General features: G+C 39.9%; 1 protein-coding gene across 1 annotated transcript in view; it reads left to right on the top strand.

The window, feature by feature from the left end:
- LOC139384694 (TOX high mobility group box family member 3-like) overlaps nt 1–17,746 on the top strand; it is a 61,018-nt gene extending 43,272 nt beyond the window's left edge. Inside the window, exons 3-7 of the mRNA XM_071129522.1 lie at nt 4,953–5,195; nt 13,198–13,458; nt 14,095–14,325; nt 14,995–15,075; nt 15,519–17,746. Coding sequence (XP_070985623.1) covers nt 4,953–5,195; nt 13,198–13,458; nt 14,095–14,325; nt 14,995–15,075; nt 15,519–16,400 — 1,698 coding nt within the window. The 3' untranslated portion in view covers nt 16,401–17,746. The remainder of the gene's footprint in view (nt 1–4,952; nt 5,196–13,197; nt 13,459–14,094; nt 14,326–14,994; nt 15,076–15,518) is intronic.
- The last annotated feature ends 3,030 nt before the right edge of the window (nt 17,747–20,776 follow it).

The raw sequence follows: 20,776 nt of genomic DNA, 5'->3' as shown, positions 1-20,776 counted from the left end.
AAATAAGATTTTTTTCTTACCTGACTTGCCTAGTGAAATAAAACATTTATAAAGTTCCAGTGCTTTTTCGGTGGCGTTAACATTAAATAAGATGGCAGTAGTAGAGTAGAGCACAGTACATGGTTGTTAAAAGCTTTCTGTAATTTATCCTGCTCTCCTCTACACTCTTAGAAAAAATATATACAGTTGAAGTTGGAAGTTTACATACACCTTAGCCAAATACATTTAATCTCAGTTTTTCCACAATTCCTGACATTAAATCCTAGTAAAAATTCCCTGCCTTAGGTTAGGATCACCACTTTATTTTAAGAATGTAAAATGTCAGAATAATAGTAGAGAGAGTGATTTATTTCAGCTTTTATTTCTTTCATTACATTCCCAGTGGGTGAGAAGTTTACATACACTCAATTAGTATTTGGTAGCATTGCCTTTAAATTGTTTAACTTTGGTCAAATGTTTCGGGTAGCCTTCCACACGTTTCCCACAATAAGTTGGTTGAATTTTGGCCTATTCCTCCTGACAGAGCTGGTGTAACTGAGTCAGGTTTGTAGGCCTCCTTGCTCGCACATGCTTTTGCAGTTCTGCCCACACATTTTCTATAGGAAGTCAGGGCTTTGTGATGGCTACTCCAATACCTTGACTTTGTTGTCCTTAAGCCATTTTGCCACAACTTTGGAAGTATGCTTGGTGTCATTGTCCATTTGGAAGACCCATTTGCGACCAAGCTTTAACTTCCTGACTGATGTCTTGAGATGTTACTTCAACATATCCACATAATTCTCCTTCTCGTGATGCCATTTATTTTGTGAAGTGCACCGTCCCTCCTGCTTCAAAGCAACCCCCCAACATGATGCTGCCACCCCCGTGCTTCACGGTTGGGAGGGTGTCTCTTCAGCTTGCAAGCCTCCCCCTTTTCCCTCCAAATATAACAATGGTCATTATGGCCTAACAGTTCTATTTTTGTTTCATCAGACAAGAGGACATTTCTCCAAAAAGTATGATCTTTGTTCCCATGTGCAGTTGCAAGCCGCAGTCTGGCTTTTTTATTGCGGTTTTGGAGCAGTGGCTTCTTCCTTGCTGAGCGGCCTTTCAGGTTATGTCAGTATAGGACTAATTTTACTGTGGATGTAGATACTTTTGTACACAAGGTCCTTTGCTGTTGTTCTAGAATAGGTTTGCACTTTTCGCACCAAAGTACATTCATCTCTAGGAGATGTCTCCTTCCTGAACAGTATGATGGCTGCGTTGTCCCATGGTGTTTATACTTGCATACTATTGTTTGTGCTCCCAAGGATGAACCAGACTTGTGGAGGTCAACAATTATTTTTCTGAGGTCTTGCCTGATTTCTTTTGATTTTCCCATGATGTCTAGCAAAGATGCACTGAGTTTGAAGGTAGGCCTTGAAATACATCCACAGGTACACCTCCAATTGACTCAAGTGATGTCAATTAGCCTATCAGAAGCTTCTAAAGCCATGACATCACTTTCTAGAATTTTCCAAGCTGCTTAAAGGCACAGTCAATTTAGTGTACGTGAACTTCTGACCCACTGGAATTGTGATATAGTGAATTATAAGTGAAATAATCTGTCTGTAATCAATTGTTGGAAAAATTACTTGTGTCATGCAAAAAGTAGATGTCCTAAACGACTTACCAAAACTATAGTTTGTTAACAAGAAATTTGGGGAGTGGTTGAAAAACAAGTTTTAATGACTCCAACCTAAGTGTATGTAAACTTCCGACTTCAACTGTATCTAGAACCTTAAACATTTATTTGCCTGTCCCTATAGGAAAACCCATTTTGGTTCCAGGTAAAAGCCTTTTGGGTTTATGTAGGACCTTTTCCACAGAGGGTTCTACAAGGAACCCAAAAGGGTTCAATGTGGAACCAAAAAGGGTTCTCCTATGGGGACAGCCAAAGAACCCTTTTGGAACCCTTTTTTCTAAGACAGAATAAAACCGTCCGCATGCTTCCCAACTGAAACAGTTCATACATATATTATGATGACATTTTGTGAAAATGTTGTTTGTTTTGTCCTTTGGCTAGGTTTTTTTCCAGCTGTTCATACACACATTATTTTTTATTGAGGCAAGCCAAATCTATCCCCCTTTGTCTGTAATTGGTCAACAGTAGGGATTGTTCAATGGGGCGGCAGGGTAGCCTAGTGGTTAGAGCGTTGGACTAGTAATCGGAAGGTTGCGAGTTCAAACCCCCGAGCTGACAAGGTACAAATCTGTCGTTCTGCCCCTGAACACCCACTGTTCCCAGGCCGTCATTGAAAATAAGAATTTGTTCTTAACTGACTTGCCTGGCAAAATAAATAAAATTAAAAAATGAAGTGTTTGTTGTCATTCAACGATAGACGACTCATTTTCATGCAAATCTTTTCACTTGAGAAATACTAGAAATACTAAACCAATCATTCTAGTTAGGTGTAAAGTTGTGCGACTAAGATCTCCTTGGCAAAAATATCTAAATTAGTTACAGATTTTTTGTTTTGTTATCTTAGATTAATCTTAAATCAAATCAAAGTTTATTTGTCACGTGCGCCGAATACAGTGAAATGCTTACTTACAGGCTCTAGCTAATTGTGAACAATAGGTAGGTAAAGAAATAAAACAACAGTAAAAAATATATATATACAGTAGCGAGGCTATAAAAGTAGCGAGGCTACATACAGACACCGGTTAGTCAGGCTGATTGAGGTAGTATGTACTCGTAGATATGGTTAAAGTGACTATGCATATATGATGAAAATATAGTAGCAGTAGCGAGTGGTTGGCGAGTGGTCAGTGGGACACAATGCAGATAGCCCGGTTAGCCAATGTGCGGGAGCAGTGGTTGGTCGGCCCAATTGAGGTAGTATGTACATGAGTGTATAGTTACAGTGACTATGCATATATGATAAACAGAGAGTAGCAGCAGCGCAAAAAGGAGATTAATTTTGAGTAATTCTATACTGGTTACGGCGTCTCAAGATGGACTAACTAGTACTATTGGCATTTTTTTCAAATTTTTAAAGCGAAGGTCTTTTCAAGCAAAGGTCGAAGGTATGCGAGCACACTAGTTTGGTCACATAGTTGAGTCCTGCTAGGTGCCCTCCGAACCGAAGCATGAGGAAGCCTTAAGCCAGAGTCCAGAGCTGTGATGAACATGCAGTGGCTCCTTCAGAAAGGAGAACTGATTGAACTGCTGTGAAACAAGCATCAGAAAGTTTAAAAGTGGTCTGAAACTAGGGGAACAGGAAAATACAACTCTATTAGCTGTCTCTGCCTCTGGAATTCATCAGTGCTTGTCAAGACAGCTGCCCTGAGTAGGCAATGCATTTGTTTCAAGTGTCTGTGTGCCAAAGCAAGCAACAGAAACATTACTACTCTCTAATCAAGGACTAAGCTGGCATATTCGCTCTGCTGCCAATGCCTTAGGTTTTTTCATTGCCTGTAAGAGAGAGATCGAAAGAGAGAGAGAGAGGCTGATGGACTTCTGTTCTGCCTCCCCTCTAAGCTTGTCCTGGTATAAAAAAGTGTATTAACACTGATATCAACACACTGACCTAAAGCTAACAGAAATACTTATTTCAACTTGACTTTAGACCTTTGATATTGAGGAAAGAGTATCTTGACTGCCATGCTAGTAGTGGCTGTATCCAATTGTGGCGCGTCCTATATGCATGTAACTCAGATGTGGTCATAGTGGGTCGCTATGTGAATACGTTGGCCTTTTACTGAGTGGCTTAAGGAATGTGCCAATGAAGACAAGACCAGCAGTAGGTGAACAGAGCAGTTGGTACCATCTCCAAGAATCCAAATAAGCTAATTAAGTGTGACCAAAAGCTTGAATTCTGCAGGCAGAGGGATTAGACTGTTTGATGAGCAGATTTAAGGGTTCAACCAAGGGGAACAATGAGAAACCCTTCTGGCCAAGCGTAATATTTCTCAGAACATTTTCTTTAAACCCATGTTTCTGTGACGTGTATTTTCTCCGCACTTCAGACCCAAGATCTTCCATCCCTGAGATTAAAGGGCTTTTATCATGGATCCTCTCCTCTCTCATGATTTCTTCACTTTTTTGTAGTTGCTTTCTTTTCCCTCTTCCCTCCTTACTTTGCTCAGAGTGGACTTTAATGGGTTTTAAGAAATGTTACAACTCTGTATGGTCACAGACAAGTGTTAGTACCACTCCACCGAACTTCTCCTCCTTTAAACAATAAATCCCTGAAGGAAGGCTTCATGCAGGTATGAGAGATAAGAAGATCGAAACCTTGTCTGTTTTGTGCGTCTGATTAAATCCACATGGGAGCATAGCAGAGTTGCGGATATTCATTTTTTCCTTTGATTATAATTAATGGACATTTTTGTAGGGGTTGACACATTTTTCATAAGGAAAAATCTACTCTGAAATTTTAAAGTGGAAATTACAAACTTCGGAATCCTTTTTAAACCTCAAATACACTACACATTTAACATTTCCTGCATTGCAGGAAAGTTCTCCTGCAACAGGGTGATCAAATGAAGATCCTACATTTGTAACATGATCATTGGGATCATACCAGAGTTGTGGACATGTATTCTTTCTTTGATACGTTCTTCTGGCCTGCACCTGATGAATTGGATGTGCATATTTGTTTATTTTTTCCATTAATTATAATCCACATAATAATTCACATGTCCTGTTGCTGCAGTATTATTTTCCTGCTTTAGCAAACTGGCTAAAATGAAGATCCTACATCTGCAGATAGTTTTAGCTAAATGTCACTATAAAGTATCTAGGCCTGTAGCGACAGTACACATACACTGATCATAAATGAATACATTGAAGTGACAGTGTGCTTTTCCTTCCTTTTTCTCGCTCAGCCAACTTTCACTACTAGTTTCCTATACAGTACACATGATCTGTAAACATGAATCCAATGATATGACCGTGTACTTTCCTCTCCCTATCTGCTCTCTAGACATTCCACACCCCCAGCCTGGGAGACGAGGAGTTTGAGATCCCTCCCATCACCCCTCCTCCAGAGACAGAGTCTGGCCTGGGCCTATCGGATGTGGACTCCCCCTTCCCGGGGCACCCGCTCCAGCACAGGGGACCCTTCACCCCCCAGTTCCCCCCTCAGAGCCTGGAGCTGCCCTCCATCACCATCTCACGCAACCTCATGGACCAGGAGGGGCTCTCCAGCATCAACGGCCTGCCATTGGTGAGTACTAGACTGGACCAACACTTAGGGTAGAGGGATTTAATAGATACTATGGTCACATGCATAGGCATCAAGTACAGCGTGCTATTAGGACATGCGCCTCTTCAATAATTATAGGGCTAGGGTGGGTTTAAGGTGTCAATTTGACATATTTGTTCATGCACAGAGAAAATAGAGTACCAGGCACCAACACTTGGGTACAGGATCAAGGTGCTGTCATATAAACATATATATAAAAAAGGTCAGGAGAGCCCATGTGACCATATGATCTGAGTACCTGGAGAATACCCTTACCCTTTATTAGGCCATAGAGTAACCTTCACTGCACTCAGTGCACACCTCCAGTTGTTACTGCATCTGGCACAGCATCTGGCCCGTTTATAAAGCTGGAGGATGGAATAGTATCACAATGCTAGCTAGACAATGGTTGCAGTATGTAAATACGGAATTCTGTTTGGGTTTATAAAGGAAAAACAAAGCCTACAAAAATAACCCTTTTTGTAATAGGAAAATATATGAATGGATCATGGGCATGATGGCACAATGTATTTTTGCCCCTCCAGGGAGTGATGAAAGTGAGTCCCCAAAAAGTGCAACGGTTTCATGGCCCCGTATACAGTATGTTGGTTCCAGAAACCCTGTTCTGTAGATGCTGATGCATCATTCCGTTCTGTCCTGTCCCCTCCACTGTCACATGATGTGTTTCCATGCCTTTATCTACATGTTGTTATGTTCAGAGCCTGAATGCACTCAGTCAACTGACAGACAGAGCTTTGTTTGAGTTCAGAATCCCAGGTTTTGTATTTGGTTAAATAACACGATGCTACTAGAATTAACCTTTTGGTGTGAGTACTTAGAAAGGGAGTCAATGAATGGATCTCCAGCTTAGCCTTCCTGTCCATTGATGTGGATGAGAGAATCTGGAATGGTTCCGGAACCCAGTAATCACTTTCTGTATGTTGATAGAGTTCTATTTTATAGATTTTTTTTTTAATTGATAGAAAAAGCTTTCTTAAATGCCATTGAGGATGAAATGCATTGAGGAGGAAACATGGAAATGTCACTCGCTGACACTATCACAGTAATATGGGATTATTATAGGAAGAAAATATGGAAGCAAAAAGCATTATATGCAGAAAGATGATATTGATGCTGTGTTTTTTGGGGGGTGAACTGCAAAACAGTCATTACATTGAACAAAAATATCAGGATAGTTTTAGCCATATTATCCATGTAAAAATGTATTTCAGACCCCCCACTTTTAAACCAGACACATATGGTGAATCACATACAGTGTATGATATTACAGAATATGTATTTACATTCTGATATGGGCAGGCGCTATAACATTTCATTGCCTTTTTTCCTCCCTTCCATGCTGCTGGCATGTAAAATAATTGCAGCTTTTAAAATATCTGTGCTGCATAAGCGAGCCCCGGAAGGCTTTTGCCTAAAGAATTTTCATTTCATGGTCAGTTAAGCTTTTTTACATCTGGAGAAGAAACGGAACCTTGACACAATTACAGTTCTGACTGTTCTCACGACTTGGTGGAGGATTAGATTTGATTCTCCAACATTATTCCTCTTTAACACCATTTGCATGGCTCATGTCTCTGATTGTAAGGAGACTCTATTAAAACTACAGGGAAAGAATGTGAGGTTTCTGCTCCTTTGCCTCGTGACATTGTCACTGGGAGACTGTTGCACACTGCTCTGCTCCTTTATCACTCAGCAAACATTGTACCACAGACAGAAAGGCAGAAAGGCTTACCGACCGTGAACTCCATTATGTTCTGGATATGGGATTGATCCCCAAAAGTCCTGAACACAGAGACAATGCAGGGAAATTACATTGATCTATGCCATTGTCTTTGGTTTGAGATTTGAAAAGGGTTGCGGGAAGTAACTATTTTAATGAACTATATAGTGTTTATAAAAGTGTTATTACATTTTAGGTTCATTTTGTCAGTGGAATGACATTGGGGGACAACATTATGTACACTACACTGTTGTGTATCTCTTATTTGAAACGTTTGCAAGGACATATAAATAAACCATGCAAATAAAACATAGTAAGTACATTTCCCAACCAGTCACACTTTTCATATTTCCCAAATAGTTTTCTCTGTTCTCTTAGCTCTGTGGCATTGGGTAATTCGTAACTGTGATAGCCTCTCGCTACACCACCATGACAAAAAAAAACAATGGGTGTACAATGTACCTGTACCATTTTCAAATCCCCCCTCCATGTAGTTACTCTGCCAAGTGTTCCACTAATTCATTTCCCCTATAATGCTCCATGTATGTCTTGCAAATTAGCCACAGATGCTATGGTTCTACAAAGAGAAATACATGTCTGTGGGCTGGCAGAAAGCAAGTCATTATTTATTTAATCTGCTCTCCTAACAAGCTTCTGACTGTCATTTGTGTGTTGCAGCATGTGTCCTCCTGATTTGTGATTTGGTCTCTGTCAATAGTGCCAAATACTATTGGAGGTGGAACTGCCAGTATCTATTTATTTAGAGCTCCCTTCATTCTCGCTTTCTTTTTCTCTCTCGTTCTCTCTCTCTCTCTTTCGCTCTCTACGATGCACTGCACAGGGCCCTGGGTGCTATTTCTGAAAATATCTCTGTCTTCTCTACAGTATCCTTGCACAGAGTTAGACTTTTCCCATGTTTCCTCCCTTGTAAGAATGTATGGGTGGATATGGCGGTCTATAAAAAGGTCCCTTCTACGTGTCACATCTTCATAATTGGGTTAGAAATAGCCCAAATATCTTGTTTGAATAGAAATGAATATGGAGTCAAATGTATCTTTCTTAGTTTGTTGCCCAAAATTGATGCAAAGATGCATGTTTATTGTATTTACATGAATACATACTGACTATATGCCAAGTCTAGTCAGTAGGAATCTAATCTGCATCATTTGCGCTACGTTCACCCTAATGACTTAGTACACACAAACATTTAGCCAGCTAGACTAGTACATTCATCGACAGTTGTTTTTCTCTATAGCCAACACCCAGTAATGCCATGCAATTTGGTCTGACCTGGGGATTTGTAGCTGAATGTATGTACAGTACGTTAATTACACCCTGATAGTGTACAGATAGTCTATGAATCTAATCCCCTAGATTCTGACACAAACCACTGTCTTGAATAAAATGGAAAATATGACCAGTATTGCAGAAACAGTTGTATTTTTTACACTCTCTTATCTTCCTTCCAAGCTGAGTAGCACTGACATCAGTTGTACATCCATTTCAGAGTGGATTTTTTTGTCATTGTTTTCTTCGTCCTGTTTCTTTTCTCTTTTTACTTTCAGCCAGACAGATGTTGTGACATATTGGGTCAGTCAGAAATGAAAGATATTCATGCAGGCATGCAATACTTGTAATGAAGTCTCAACCTGACCTTCTGTATGATTGATTCTGTAATTTAGTTTTCTTAGGCAGCCAGCACTTGAAATGAAATTATATCATGTTGAACAAGTTTTAAATACCCACAGTGCACCGGGAGAAATGGGGGAAGGAAGGGTTTTGGGGCAGGGCATTTATGGGGGAGCGGGAGAAGGGGAAGGGTCAGGTAAAATGGGAGTGTGGAAGGGAAGATTTTGTTTTTGGGCAGGGGGGTTGGATGGAGAGGGGTTAGTCAGTGGATGGACTGTGACTGTGTATATGCACAGCAGTATACTGTGAGGTTTGTTAAAGCCAGAGACAGGGGGGAGAGGAGTCGAAAAACAATTTATCTTCATGCTATTATAGCCTTTACCAGCATTCTAAATTCCATTTTTCTCATTTGGCTTAAGCACCAAGGTTCTGCGGCCAGGGAGCCGAAAAGGGAGGAGTAAGAAAATAAGATGTACTCGTTTAAAAGCACATGCAGTAAAGGACTATGTGCAGAGGACTGATAAACTATCTTTAATAGGACTGACCTTTCATGCTGGCGAAAGTTACTGGGGGACTCATCCTTATAATTACCATATAGATGATTTTACCCCTCTTCTGCAATGGAACATTTCCAAGAGCCTCTGTCAATGATTGAATGGAAATTTAACTTGTTAACATTCTTTTCAGCCTGTTAAATTCCCCACCTCCTCAAATTCTGATTCCAATATCTTCAAGAACAGACCCAAGGCTCTTTTCATTGACATCACTGCTATTGAGATTTTATCTCTGGTACTTCTGAATGAGTAATGTTGCATTTTCAGTCCAGCTGCTGTGTTTATTAGCCAGTGTGTTGTGGAAGGGTCTCGGCTATTGTTGGGTTTTTTATTGCATCTTATACATAGTTGTTGGGATGCTTTGGTGCAGAGGAGAGGATAGGATGTGTAGTCAAAGCCAACAACCTTCTATCAAACAAGCCAATATGCTTGTGACAGCTTGACAGGTACACGTGAGTTGCTGGCTCCTTGAGCTTGAGGTCTTTTAAAAAGGCATAGATGTTGAGAGTCTCCATCTCAAGATTTCCTTCACAAAGCCATATTGATTGGAGAGTAGATTGCATAGACTCTAGGTTTACTTGTGTTTGATACACATGTATACAAACACACAAGCTGGATGGAGCCTGATAGGGATGTTTTTTTTTATTTGACCTTTATTTAGTTAGGCAAGTCAGTTAAGAACACATTCTTATTTACAATGACAGCCTAGGAACAGTGGGTTAACTGCCTTGTTCAGGGGCAGCAAGACAGATTTTTACCTTGTCAGCTCGGGGATTCGATCTAGCAACCGTTCGGTTACAGGTCCAACACTCTATCCACTAGGCTACCTGCTGCCCCGCTTGTCACATCTGGCCACTGTGCATTCAAGATAAGGACTTATTTACAGATTTATGATGACTATCAAGCTATCTTCTTAGATGTCTGCTGTGACTGCAGACAATATCTGCGTCCCAAAGGCACCCTATTCCCAACATAGTGCACTATGGGCCCTGGTTAAAAGTAGTGCACTATATGAAGAATAGGGTGCCATTTGGGACACATCCAATATTCTAATTAAAATGCAACTGAGAGGATAGAAGGACATAAATTAACAGACTTGTTGCAGATTCACACATTACATTCACAACAACTGTAGCCCTTTCTCAGGGACTAGTATTATCCAGGGGTGTTTTGATAGTATGGTTAACATAGATGTGTTAACATTAGGCCTAAGCTAGGGTATGTTCGCCTACTCTATAATCACTCACTCCTCTTCAAACTTTGTTTGTACAGCTTTTTTGTTACATACATCATATATGTTACACACATTTTACATACATGCTACTTTTTTTTACATTGTAGTTGCATAGCAAATATATCTATTTTTCATATAGATTACATTAATCACTCACTCTTTTAGGTAAGTAGTTGTGAGCTGAAGAAAAGAGCCGTAGATGTATTTATAGCCACCAGTCAAGTTTATAATATTATACCACTATAGTCTGTATAGCAATCTGGGTTTGGTGATATTATTGTAACACTAGTGTAAGCTATTTCACCACAAACCCATTTACAAAAAGGCCAGCTATCACTAAAGCCAGCAAACACAAGATACATTTTGAAAGGCAAACTATCTTTGAATAGGGCAGGGCCATAGCTGTTATGAAGAAAACTCAACATTTGACACAAATGGCATGATGTGCCATTGCTCTAAGTGATATTGCATCATTGTGATATTGTGTTGAAATGTTGTTACACAGATGGTCATGGCTAAAGAGCTCAGTGTGTTTCATCTGTGATGCTCTCAATGAGCAGAGAGTCACTCAGAGCACTAACTTACTGTAGCTCACTACTGGAGGTGACAATGAGACTTACACATCAAGTGGAACATTTGAAAACTGAAGATATGTAAGTCAACATTACATCGTTATCCCATTGCTCGAGTTTATTTCACTATTTATTCAAAGAGAGAATTGAATGGTTGGCATGTTTTATTTCACTATTTATTCAAAGAGAGAATTTAATGGTTGGCATGTTTTATTTCACTATTTATTCAACGAGAGAATTGAATGGTTGGCATGTTTTATTTCACTATTTATTCAAAGAGAGAATTGAATGGTTGGCATGTTTTATTTCACTATTTATTCAAAGAGATAATTGAATGGTTGGCATGTTTTATTTCACTATTTATTCAAAGAGAGAATTGAATGGTTGGCATGTTTTATTTCACTATTTATTCAAAGAGAGAATTGAATGGTTGGCATGTTTTATTTCACTATTTTTTTAAAGAGAGAATTGAATGGTTGGCATGTTTTATTTCACTATTTATTCAAAGAGAGAATTGAATGGTTGGCATGTTTTATTTCACTATTTATTCAAAGAGAGAATTGAATGGTTGGCATGTTTTATTTCACTATTTATTCAAAGAAAGATTTGAATGGTTGGCATGTTTTATTTCACTATTTATTCAAAGAGAGAATTGAATGGTTGGCATGTTTTATTTCACTATTTATTCAAAGAGAGAATTGAATGGTTGGCATGTTATATTTCACTATTTATTCAAAGAGAGAATTTAATGGTTGGCATGTTTTATTTCACTATTTATTCAAAGAGAGAATTGAATGGTTGGCATGTTTTATTTCACTATTTATTCAAAGAGAGAATTGAATGGTTGGCATGTTTTATTTCACTATTTATTCAAAGAGAGAATTGAATGGTTGGCATGTTTTATTTCACTATTTATTCAAAGAGAGAATTGAATGGTTGGCATGTTATATTTCACTATTTATTCAAAGAGAGAATTGAGTGGTTGGCGTGTTTGCATCATTGAATTGTATTGTATTCCGTCTCTGGTGGAGTATTTCTATGTAAATATTGAATACATATCTGCCTGATTTATCTGACATATCTAGACTGATTTATGATAGGTAGTAGACATGGCACATGAGAAAGGGAGATGGGAGACAAATGGATTGTAAATTCAATATGTTTCTGTTCTGTGAAGGTGTTTGAATATTGTTTTGAAGACAGGGTTCGTAAGTTTCTCTCAATAAAGCAAGGTGTGTGGGTATATGATGTGTTGATGTTGGGAGAGATGGAGTTTGTGCTGCTGCTGAATACCAGATGGATGTTACTCAGGGAGAACACACGAACACACGAACACACACACACACACACCTCCCAAACAAATCACATTTTTGTTGTGTTTGGTTATTTTTCACTATTCCCTGTCAGCTCCGCTGCATCCCTGATCATTCTCCCCTCTGAGAGAATGACAGGCCATGTAATTCCATCCTCAGTGGAATTCTCAATGCAAACATCTACCTCTCCCTTTACACAAAGAGATTTTGAAAACCATAATGTTTTATCTGGAAGATATATTAGAAAATATGAAGATGGTATTGATGGTATCATATACTCAGCATTGTATAAAGAGGAAGAAAAATGCCCATGACACGCCAATCGTATCCCTTCAGACAGTTGAATTATAGAGTTGATTATATATAAATATATTTTCACTCTTTGGCAGTTAAAGTATGATCTATGAAACCTGCCAGCAGATAGCATTTCATCTTTAAGCATACAAATCGTGACTTGTACAATCTTCATTTTTTTGTCCTGGCATTTGAGGTTATGTAGCCTAACCATATCAAGGGTACTAACTCAGTCCATTATACACCAGGATCTGAGCAGTCAAAGCTGTGCCACAGAGTGGTGTGAACTGTATCAATGGAGCTGTGAAGCTATTTATTAATGGCAGATCAAACTGGCTACTCAGGTTTCAAGATAATTCATCATAGTTGATAATGGGAGAAGTTAAAGACCCAGGGCCATGTGTAATGTTATGTGATGCATTGTGGCCATGTGACAGTCTGGAAGAATGTGATGACCAGATTTTTTTCTGTTATGCTCTGGTCCAATATATGTTTGTGCTGTATAGCCAACTCCTATTTGGTTGTCATGCCAAACAAATAGCTATATAGCACAAACATATCTGGGACCAGGCTACAGATACAGTACAGTCTCTTACAAGATGCTGTCATATTTACTGACTTTTCCCTCTCTTTCTCCTCTGATTCAGAACATGCAGGGCCACCTCCGCCAGTACCCCCCTAACCCCGCCATGGTCATGAGATCCATCATCAGCATGAACAACCCCCATGGTATGATGTCCCGTAACCAGCTGACCACCATCAACCAGTCCCAGCTCAGTGCCCAGCTAGGCTTGAACATGACAGGCCCCAAAATCCCCCATACTTCACCCTCACCACCAGCCAGCAAGTCGGCCACGCCCTCACCCTCCAGCTCTATCAACGAGGACGACCAAGACCAGGACAATAGGGTGAGTGAGGAAAACTCTATGAAAGGGCCTTAAATAAAAACACATTTTAAAGAAGGCTGCACTAAGATTGTGCTCACTTTAGTGTGAAATAGACCTGATTGAATAGCACAGTGACTGCTTGATATTCATATGCATTTGTTGAAGGTGGTTGTGTTAGTAAAGTGTCACATGCACATTCCTCTGGCACTACCACAAGTCACCATTGAAAATACATTATTCATCTCATACGCATACGTATATACTGTACTCTATATCATCGACGGTATCCTTATGTAATACATGTATCACTAGCCACTTTATACTATACTATGCCACTTTGTTTACATACTCATCTCATTTGTACATACTGTACCCGATACCATCTACTGTATCTTGCCTATGCTGCTCTGTACCATCACTCATTCATATATCCTTATGTACATATTCTTTATCCCCTTACACTGTGTACAAGACAGTAGTTTTGGAATTGTTAGTTAGATTACTTGTTATTACTGCATTGTCGGAACTAGAAGCACAAGCATTTCGCTACACTCGCATTAACATCTGCTAACCATGTGTATGTGACAAATAAAATTTGATTTGATTTGATTTGATTTGATTTCATCTGTCTAAACCAGATCACTCTTCTTGTAACAGGTAATGGCAGGAGAAAAGCGCCCAGCGCCAGATGCTGGGAAGAAGCCTAAGACCCCCAAGAAGAAGAAGAAGAAGGACCCCAATGAGCCCCAGAAGCCAGTTTCAGCCTACGCCCTGTTCTTCAGAGACACACAGGCCGCCATTAAGGGTCAAAACCCCAACGCCACCTTCGGAGAGGTTTCCAAGATAGTGGCCTCCATGTGGGATGGCTTGGGAGAGGAACAGAAGCAGGTAATCCATCATTATCTGTCAGAACAATCCTACACTATGACATTTACACCACTGGGTCTGCATTCACAAAGGCTGTGTTTACACAGGCAGCCCAATTCTGATCTTTTTTTCGGCTCAATTCTGATCTTCAGCTCTGAAAAAGATCTGATGTGAAAAGATCTGTGATTGATCAAAAGACCAATTAGTGGAAGAAAAAACGAATCTGAATTGGGATGCCTGTGTAAACACAGCCCTAGCATCTCAGACTAGGAATGTTGATATAGAATCAGTTTAGCCTTTTAGATCATACTGAATACGATTATATATGAACAGGACAGGGGAGACTTACCAGATCCTGAATGAGCACTTCTACTCTGAGATGCTTTGTGAATACTGGCCCTTGACTTTTATATCTGATTGAGAAGCAAATGCACGATGATCAGTAATTAGCAGTAATTGCTCTAAGGGGATGCATGAAGTCAGATTGTATAATTTCTCCTGCCCGCTCATTTCCCAATCAATATGTCGAGAGCTACAAAAATAAATCAATGAATATAGACATCAAAAGTAGAAGGCTGTTTAGTCAGTTATATTGTGCTGCCTATGCCTGCATCTAGATGTTGTATCTCTTTACAGAGTGATCCTTTGTTTGTCACCTGTCGTTCACTCCTGTCCGTCTTGTCATAACAGGGCTATAAAAGCAAAACAGAGGCTGCTAAAAAGGAATATTTAAAAGCCCTCGCTGCCTACCGCGCCAGCCTGGTTTCAAAGGTGAGACACTGCTTTCTTTCACTTTTCACCCAACAGAAGTGTGAACTGCTGGGAAGAAGCCTAAGACCCCTAGTTTTTATTTCTGACTTGTTATATTTTTGATTTGACTTGATTATAATTGATATTGATATTTGTACTGCATTATTGAGGAGCGCTGCATTTCACTGTACCGTTTATAACAGCAGTATCCTGCGCATGTGACAAAAGAAACATTGATTTGATTTGAATTTAATTGTGACAAGTAGTAAACTTAGATATTCAAATCTTCCTGCACGAGCTGCATCCAGATCCTGAATCTTTTCAAGATTGCAATCTTAGAAAGTAAGAGGATTTATAGCTTTACGTTGTTACCTCAGGCTATTGTCGAAATAAACAGTTATTTCGTGAGTAAGTCTAGTGTCCATTCCTAGTCTGTATCTAACATGCTGTTGTTTCACTTCCAGGCTGCCCAGGAATCAGCAGAGGCTCAGACCATCCGTTCAGTCCAGCAGACCCTGGCCTCCACCAGCCTGTCCCCAGGTCTGATGCTGCCTTCCCCACTCTCCCAGCACCCGTCCATGTCCTCCATGTCCTCCATGGCCCAGGCTCTCCAGAACGGCATGCCACGGGCCATCGCACCCAAGCCGCTGCAGATGAGGCTAGGGGGCAACCAGATCGTGACCTCGGTGACGGTGCAGCACCAGAACATGACCAACGGTGTGCCATCCCAGCTGCTGAACCAGATGGGTGGAGGTGGTGGAGGAGGGGCCATGGTGGCCGGGGTCCAGCCCACGGCCGTGTCCCAGATGAGCCCGCCCATGCAGGGTGGCGTGGGGGGGCACATGCAGCAGCTGCAGCAGCAGCAAACACAGCAGCAGCAGATGCAGCAACATCTGCAGCACCACCAGATGCAGCAGCAGCAGATGCACCACCAGCAGATCCAGCAGCAGATGCAGCATCAGCATTTCCAGCACCACCTCCAGCAGCAGCTGCAGCAACACAACATACAGCAACAGCAGCAGCAACAACAACAACAGCAACAACAACAACAACAGCAGCAGCAGCAGCAGCAGCAGCAGCAGCAGAGGCATGATATGCAGCAACAGCAACTGCAACTCCATCAGATGCAGATGCAGCAGCTCCACCAGCAGCAGATGCAGCAGCATCTCCAACAACAGCAGCAACAGCACCAGTCCCAGTGTTCCCCACCACAACACTCACCCAGCACACCTCAATCTGTGGGGGGCTCCGCCTCCATGGGCAGTCCCCAACCCGCCCCCCAGCAGCCACACCCATCCCAGATCCAGGCCCACGCCCAGGTTCTGTCCCAGGTCTCCATCTACTGAGCCAAATGAATGGAAGATATCTATCTTATCTCAAAGAAGAGGAATAGAAATAAAAGCATAATTTCCACGTTGCTTTTCTAAGTTGCACTTAAGAAGTGTGTAAGAATTAGAATGTTTTACAAAGAACTTGTCCATTGTTATAGACGGATATGAATACCTACGTAGACGTGTAAAGGGGCAGATACCTTAGCTGGATTTTGTCTATAAAATAGGCTGCGCTATGAGGATAAGTCGGTAGGCAAATGCCCATTGATTGTTTATTGTTTGTTTGTTTGTCTTTCTCTGCTCAATTGTCAATTCAAAACTGACTTTGGGCGCATTTGTGAAAGGACTGGTGTACCTGACTCACACAGGGGAAGGAATGCCCTGTTTTTATTTAATGATAAAGCTTTATTTATGAGGTCAAAGTTGTCATTTCAGCCCAACTACTGGACACAATGAATGGATTTCATTCAACAGGAATTTTGTTTTGCAGCTCTAACCTCTCCCAGAGATGAACACCTGAACTGAATGACTTACAGGTACCATACTGGAGACCAGTAATCCACACATTAAACTTGTTTCCACACTGGCCAGTATATTATGAGACTGTCTACCTTTTTCCCATTTTTCTCTTGCCCTACATTCCTGCAGATGTAACTGTTTAACAAATTGTCTAAAGGAAACTCTCCATTAAACCATCATGCATTTCAGGCCAATGTGATATCTGAGTGCATTCATCCTATGGCATGAAGGCAAGAGACAATATCTTAAGGAAAAAGGGAACTGAAAAATGTCTTTGGGATGGGGGATTGTGGGGGTTGCTGGATGGAGGAATGGAAGAATGGACAGACTGAGAGACATAAACTGCCATAAGATCATTTATGTCATCAAACTGTAAATGTAACCTGCTGTAAGTGTTTTGTAGAGTTGGGGACCTCCTTTTTCCACTAAATTACCCAATTGTTCAAAAAGTGTGTGTAAAACTGGCACTCCAAAAAATCCTCCTTTTATGTATTTGTTTTTACCTCAGATGTTTAAGAATTAAATTATGTTTTTATTTGGTGTGATAAAGGGGATATTTTATGGTAAATGAAAAATTCCACGATCAAGGTTGATGGTTTCATGATTGATTGATGTATTTTTACACTACGTACTCCTTGATACTACAAAACTTATCAAAAGTAAGAAGAAGTAGCAGAGACACTTTGTTGCACTGTCAGAGCCAATTGAAAAGGCAATGAGGGTATTTTCTTGCCAGATGAAGTGATATATCCATGATGAAAAGAGAAGCGTTGTACATTTTTCATATCACCTGTTGTAAAGTTTTAATATGTGAGGCTGTAATTAAAACATTGGTAAAATGACCTGTATGATTACTATATCACGTAGTGCATTTCTGCTCTTTTATACTTTTTTATGAGTTATAATAGCAACAATTAATTTGTTTGTATTTTGCTTACAGATAAAAATCCAACTGCTTTCTTAAAACTGTCCATAGAATAAATGCATTTTAGTATGAATATTCTACTTGTTTTTGAGCTCTTAATAGGACATTTAATTTAACATTTGAGTTTAAATGAAAACACAACCAGAGACATTCCATCTATTATACTATTAGCCATAATAGTATAATTAGCCATAATAGTATAATTAGCCATGATATTATACTCTATTATACTATAAGCCATGATATTAGCCATAATTTTGTATGAAGTCTCCTTATTGTTAGGTTTTGAAAAATGTGAGAAAAAAAACAATATTTATGTATAGAATTATTTCAAGATAATTAATTATTATGGAGTAAATAAGACGTTTAATAATAATAACGATGTAGGGATATAAAACCTACTTCTCCTGTTGCCATTATTATAGTTTGTATATGTTTCTCTGTGATTTCAACATGGAGTACCAACTGTGTCAAACAAACAGACTGGAAAGAGTCAGCATGTAACTGGTGCTTGTCTCAATAACAGTCCTCATTCTCACTGACAAATGTTTTGGATTCTGACTCTTTCTTCACCAGGAACTAACCATTTTGTACCACCACATATTAACTACTTAATTTCTAAGATAGCCTATAGTTAAATTTGACCTTTATTTAAATAGGCAAGTCAGTTAAGAACAAATTCTTATTTACAATGAATGCCTTAAGAACAGATTTGTACCTTTGTACCAGCTCGGGGATTTGAATTTGCAACCTTCCGGTTACTAGTCCAACGCTCTAACCACTAGGATACCCTGCCGCAACAATCATCAGGGGGCTCTGAGCTTACATCAACATGGTGAATGAGTGGGGGAGGGAAGACTGGCAAACAATAATTATCATATATCCACAATGAGCAGAAAAGCCATTAGACTACGTAGGGGGGAGTGACGTTTATCATAAACCAATTGTGAAATAAATCTGGACCTGGAAAAAAAATGTGAAATAAAACTCATGCATATTTTATACCACCGATTGATATAATTTTCAAAATGTGGCTTTGTATTCAATTAGTTAGTTTGAAAAGGCATTTGTAATTTGGGTTTTGAGGGCTGGCTGCTGATGCTGTAGTGTGTAGTGACTGGCTCTTCATCTCTGTGTGGAGCAACGATACCCATTTCTCTGCCCGGCTTGATTAATTGCAGCATCTGTCCTGTCAGAAGGCAGTAGTGAAGAGGTCCGCAGAAAAACTGCAAATGAGCTCTGGCAACAGTCTAAAAGCGCTTATGATGAAATGAAAATTAAAAACAGCAAGTGCTGTTCATGATCTGAATCTCAATAGGAGAGGGTGGGTGGAGGGAGGTGGGGGGGAGGAGAGAGAGAGAATGTTGTAGAGTGGGGTGTCCATGGCGACCAAACACATGCTTAAAAACACAGTAATGAGGTGGAGGGAAATGGCTGATATTATTCTAAACAGATTCATGGTCGAGCTTCCATTAATAATACATGGAGCACCTTGTTATTCCATAACCCCACAGCACTGCGGTCACTGTGTGGACAAATATCTCACAGCCAGGGATGGGAGTTTAGGGACTGTTCAATAAAAATATTACAGATTTATTTTCAAAACATTGTTAGTAGCCTACATCCTCAACATACATTTTAAATGATTACTGTTGAGTAAGTCTTCTTTGGGAGACTGACTGGATTAGATTGAAGACCTAGCTGAATATATTTCACTTGCTTTCAGTGGACTTCCATTGAGGTTTTCTGCAGGCATTTACACTGCATCATAACCAGTGAATTTATCTACATTTGCAGAAGTAGGCTAGTGCAACTTTTAATATGAATTATCCCTCATCACAATTTGGCAGTTTTGATAACAAACATAATAATTCATATGTTAGGCTATACCAGGAATTGGCAACTTTTGAACTTTTACCCTCTGGTAAATTTCTACAACAAAAAACACTCAGTCAGGGTCTCAACTTACAAGTTAGAATAGTAGAATACTGTCACGTTTGTATAAAGAGATTCGGGAGACAGACGCAGGAATGGGTGGTAGGGTTTTTTATTGTACCCAAATTACGGAGTGCCCTGTAAAGGCACAGGGACCAAACAAACACTATACAAAAACACAGGGTTGAAACCCAAACAAAAGAGCGAGGAGTATCTCAAATAAATAACACACTCGCACAATGATTAACACACGAGACGAAACCCGTAATCATCTGCGCAATCCATAATGGCACGAAAGCCAAAACACACAGCACAGGTACTCACACGCACCAACGGACATAGTAACAATAATGGACAGGACAATGGTAAACCAAGAACACACTTATACAATTACTAATCACTGGGAATAGGGGCCAGGTGTGTGTAATGAAAGTTCCAGAGGGATTCGTGACAAATACACAAGGTGCAATTTAGAAATTTGGTTGTGCATCACCAGTTTTTCTCTTGTTGTCAGTCATTGATAGTTACTCAATTAGCCCATGTCAGCAATTTTTTTTGGATTGGTAAATTAGTCTAGCGACCAGCTATCTAAACTTATTAATCTTGGTTAAATTACCCTGCGGGGGGCCCCCATTGATTTTGTTAGTCGGTCTCACTCAGATATCATATCAAAAACAGCTAACATTTCTCTCCATCCTATGGAAAAATGTGTAGAATGTTTGAAATTAGCTGTAAAACAGCACATTTTCCTCTCTGACCCATTGAAAAAATGAGTAGAATTGCATGAAATTAGTTATAAAATTGTAAATTCTCTCCACCCTATGGCAAAATGTGTAGAATTGCAGCAAACTTGCTTTAAAACTACAAAATGATCTCTACGCCCCATGTCAAAATGTGCAAAAATGTACTTTAAAAGGTAAAACATGTCTCTGTTCTCTCAGGAGGAGGGGCTGCTAAAAGGTTTTGCTCACAACTGGCCCCTCATTATGCGTTCAGATTTTTTGTGGCCCCT

Source organism: Oncorhynchus clarkii, chromosome 26 (genome assembly GCF_045791955.1).
Source record: "Oncorhynchus clarkii lewisi isolate Uvic-CL-2024 chromosome 26, UVic_Ocla_1.0, whole genome shotgun sequence".
NCBI lineage: Eukaryota > Metazoa > Chordata > Actinopteri > Salmoniformes > Salmonidae > Oncorhynchus > Oncorhynchus clarkii.
The sequence above is the reverse complement of the archived record's forward strand: the minus strand, read 5'-3'. Positions and strand labels throughout refer to the sequence as shown.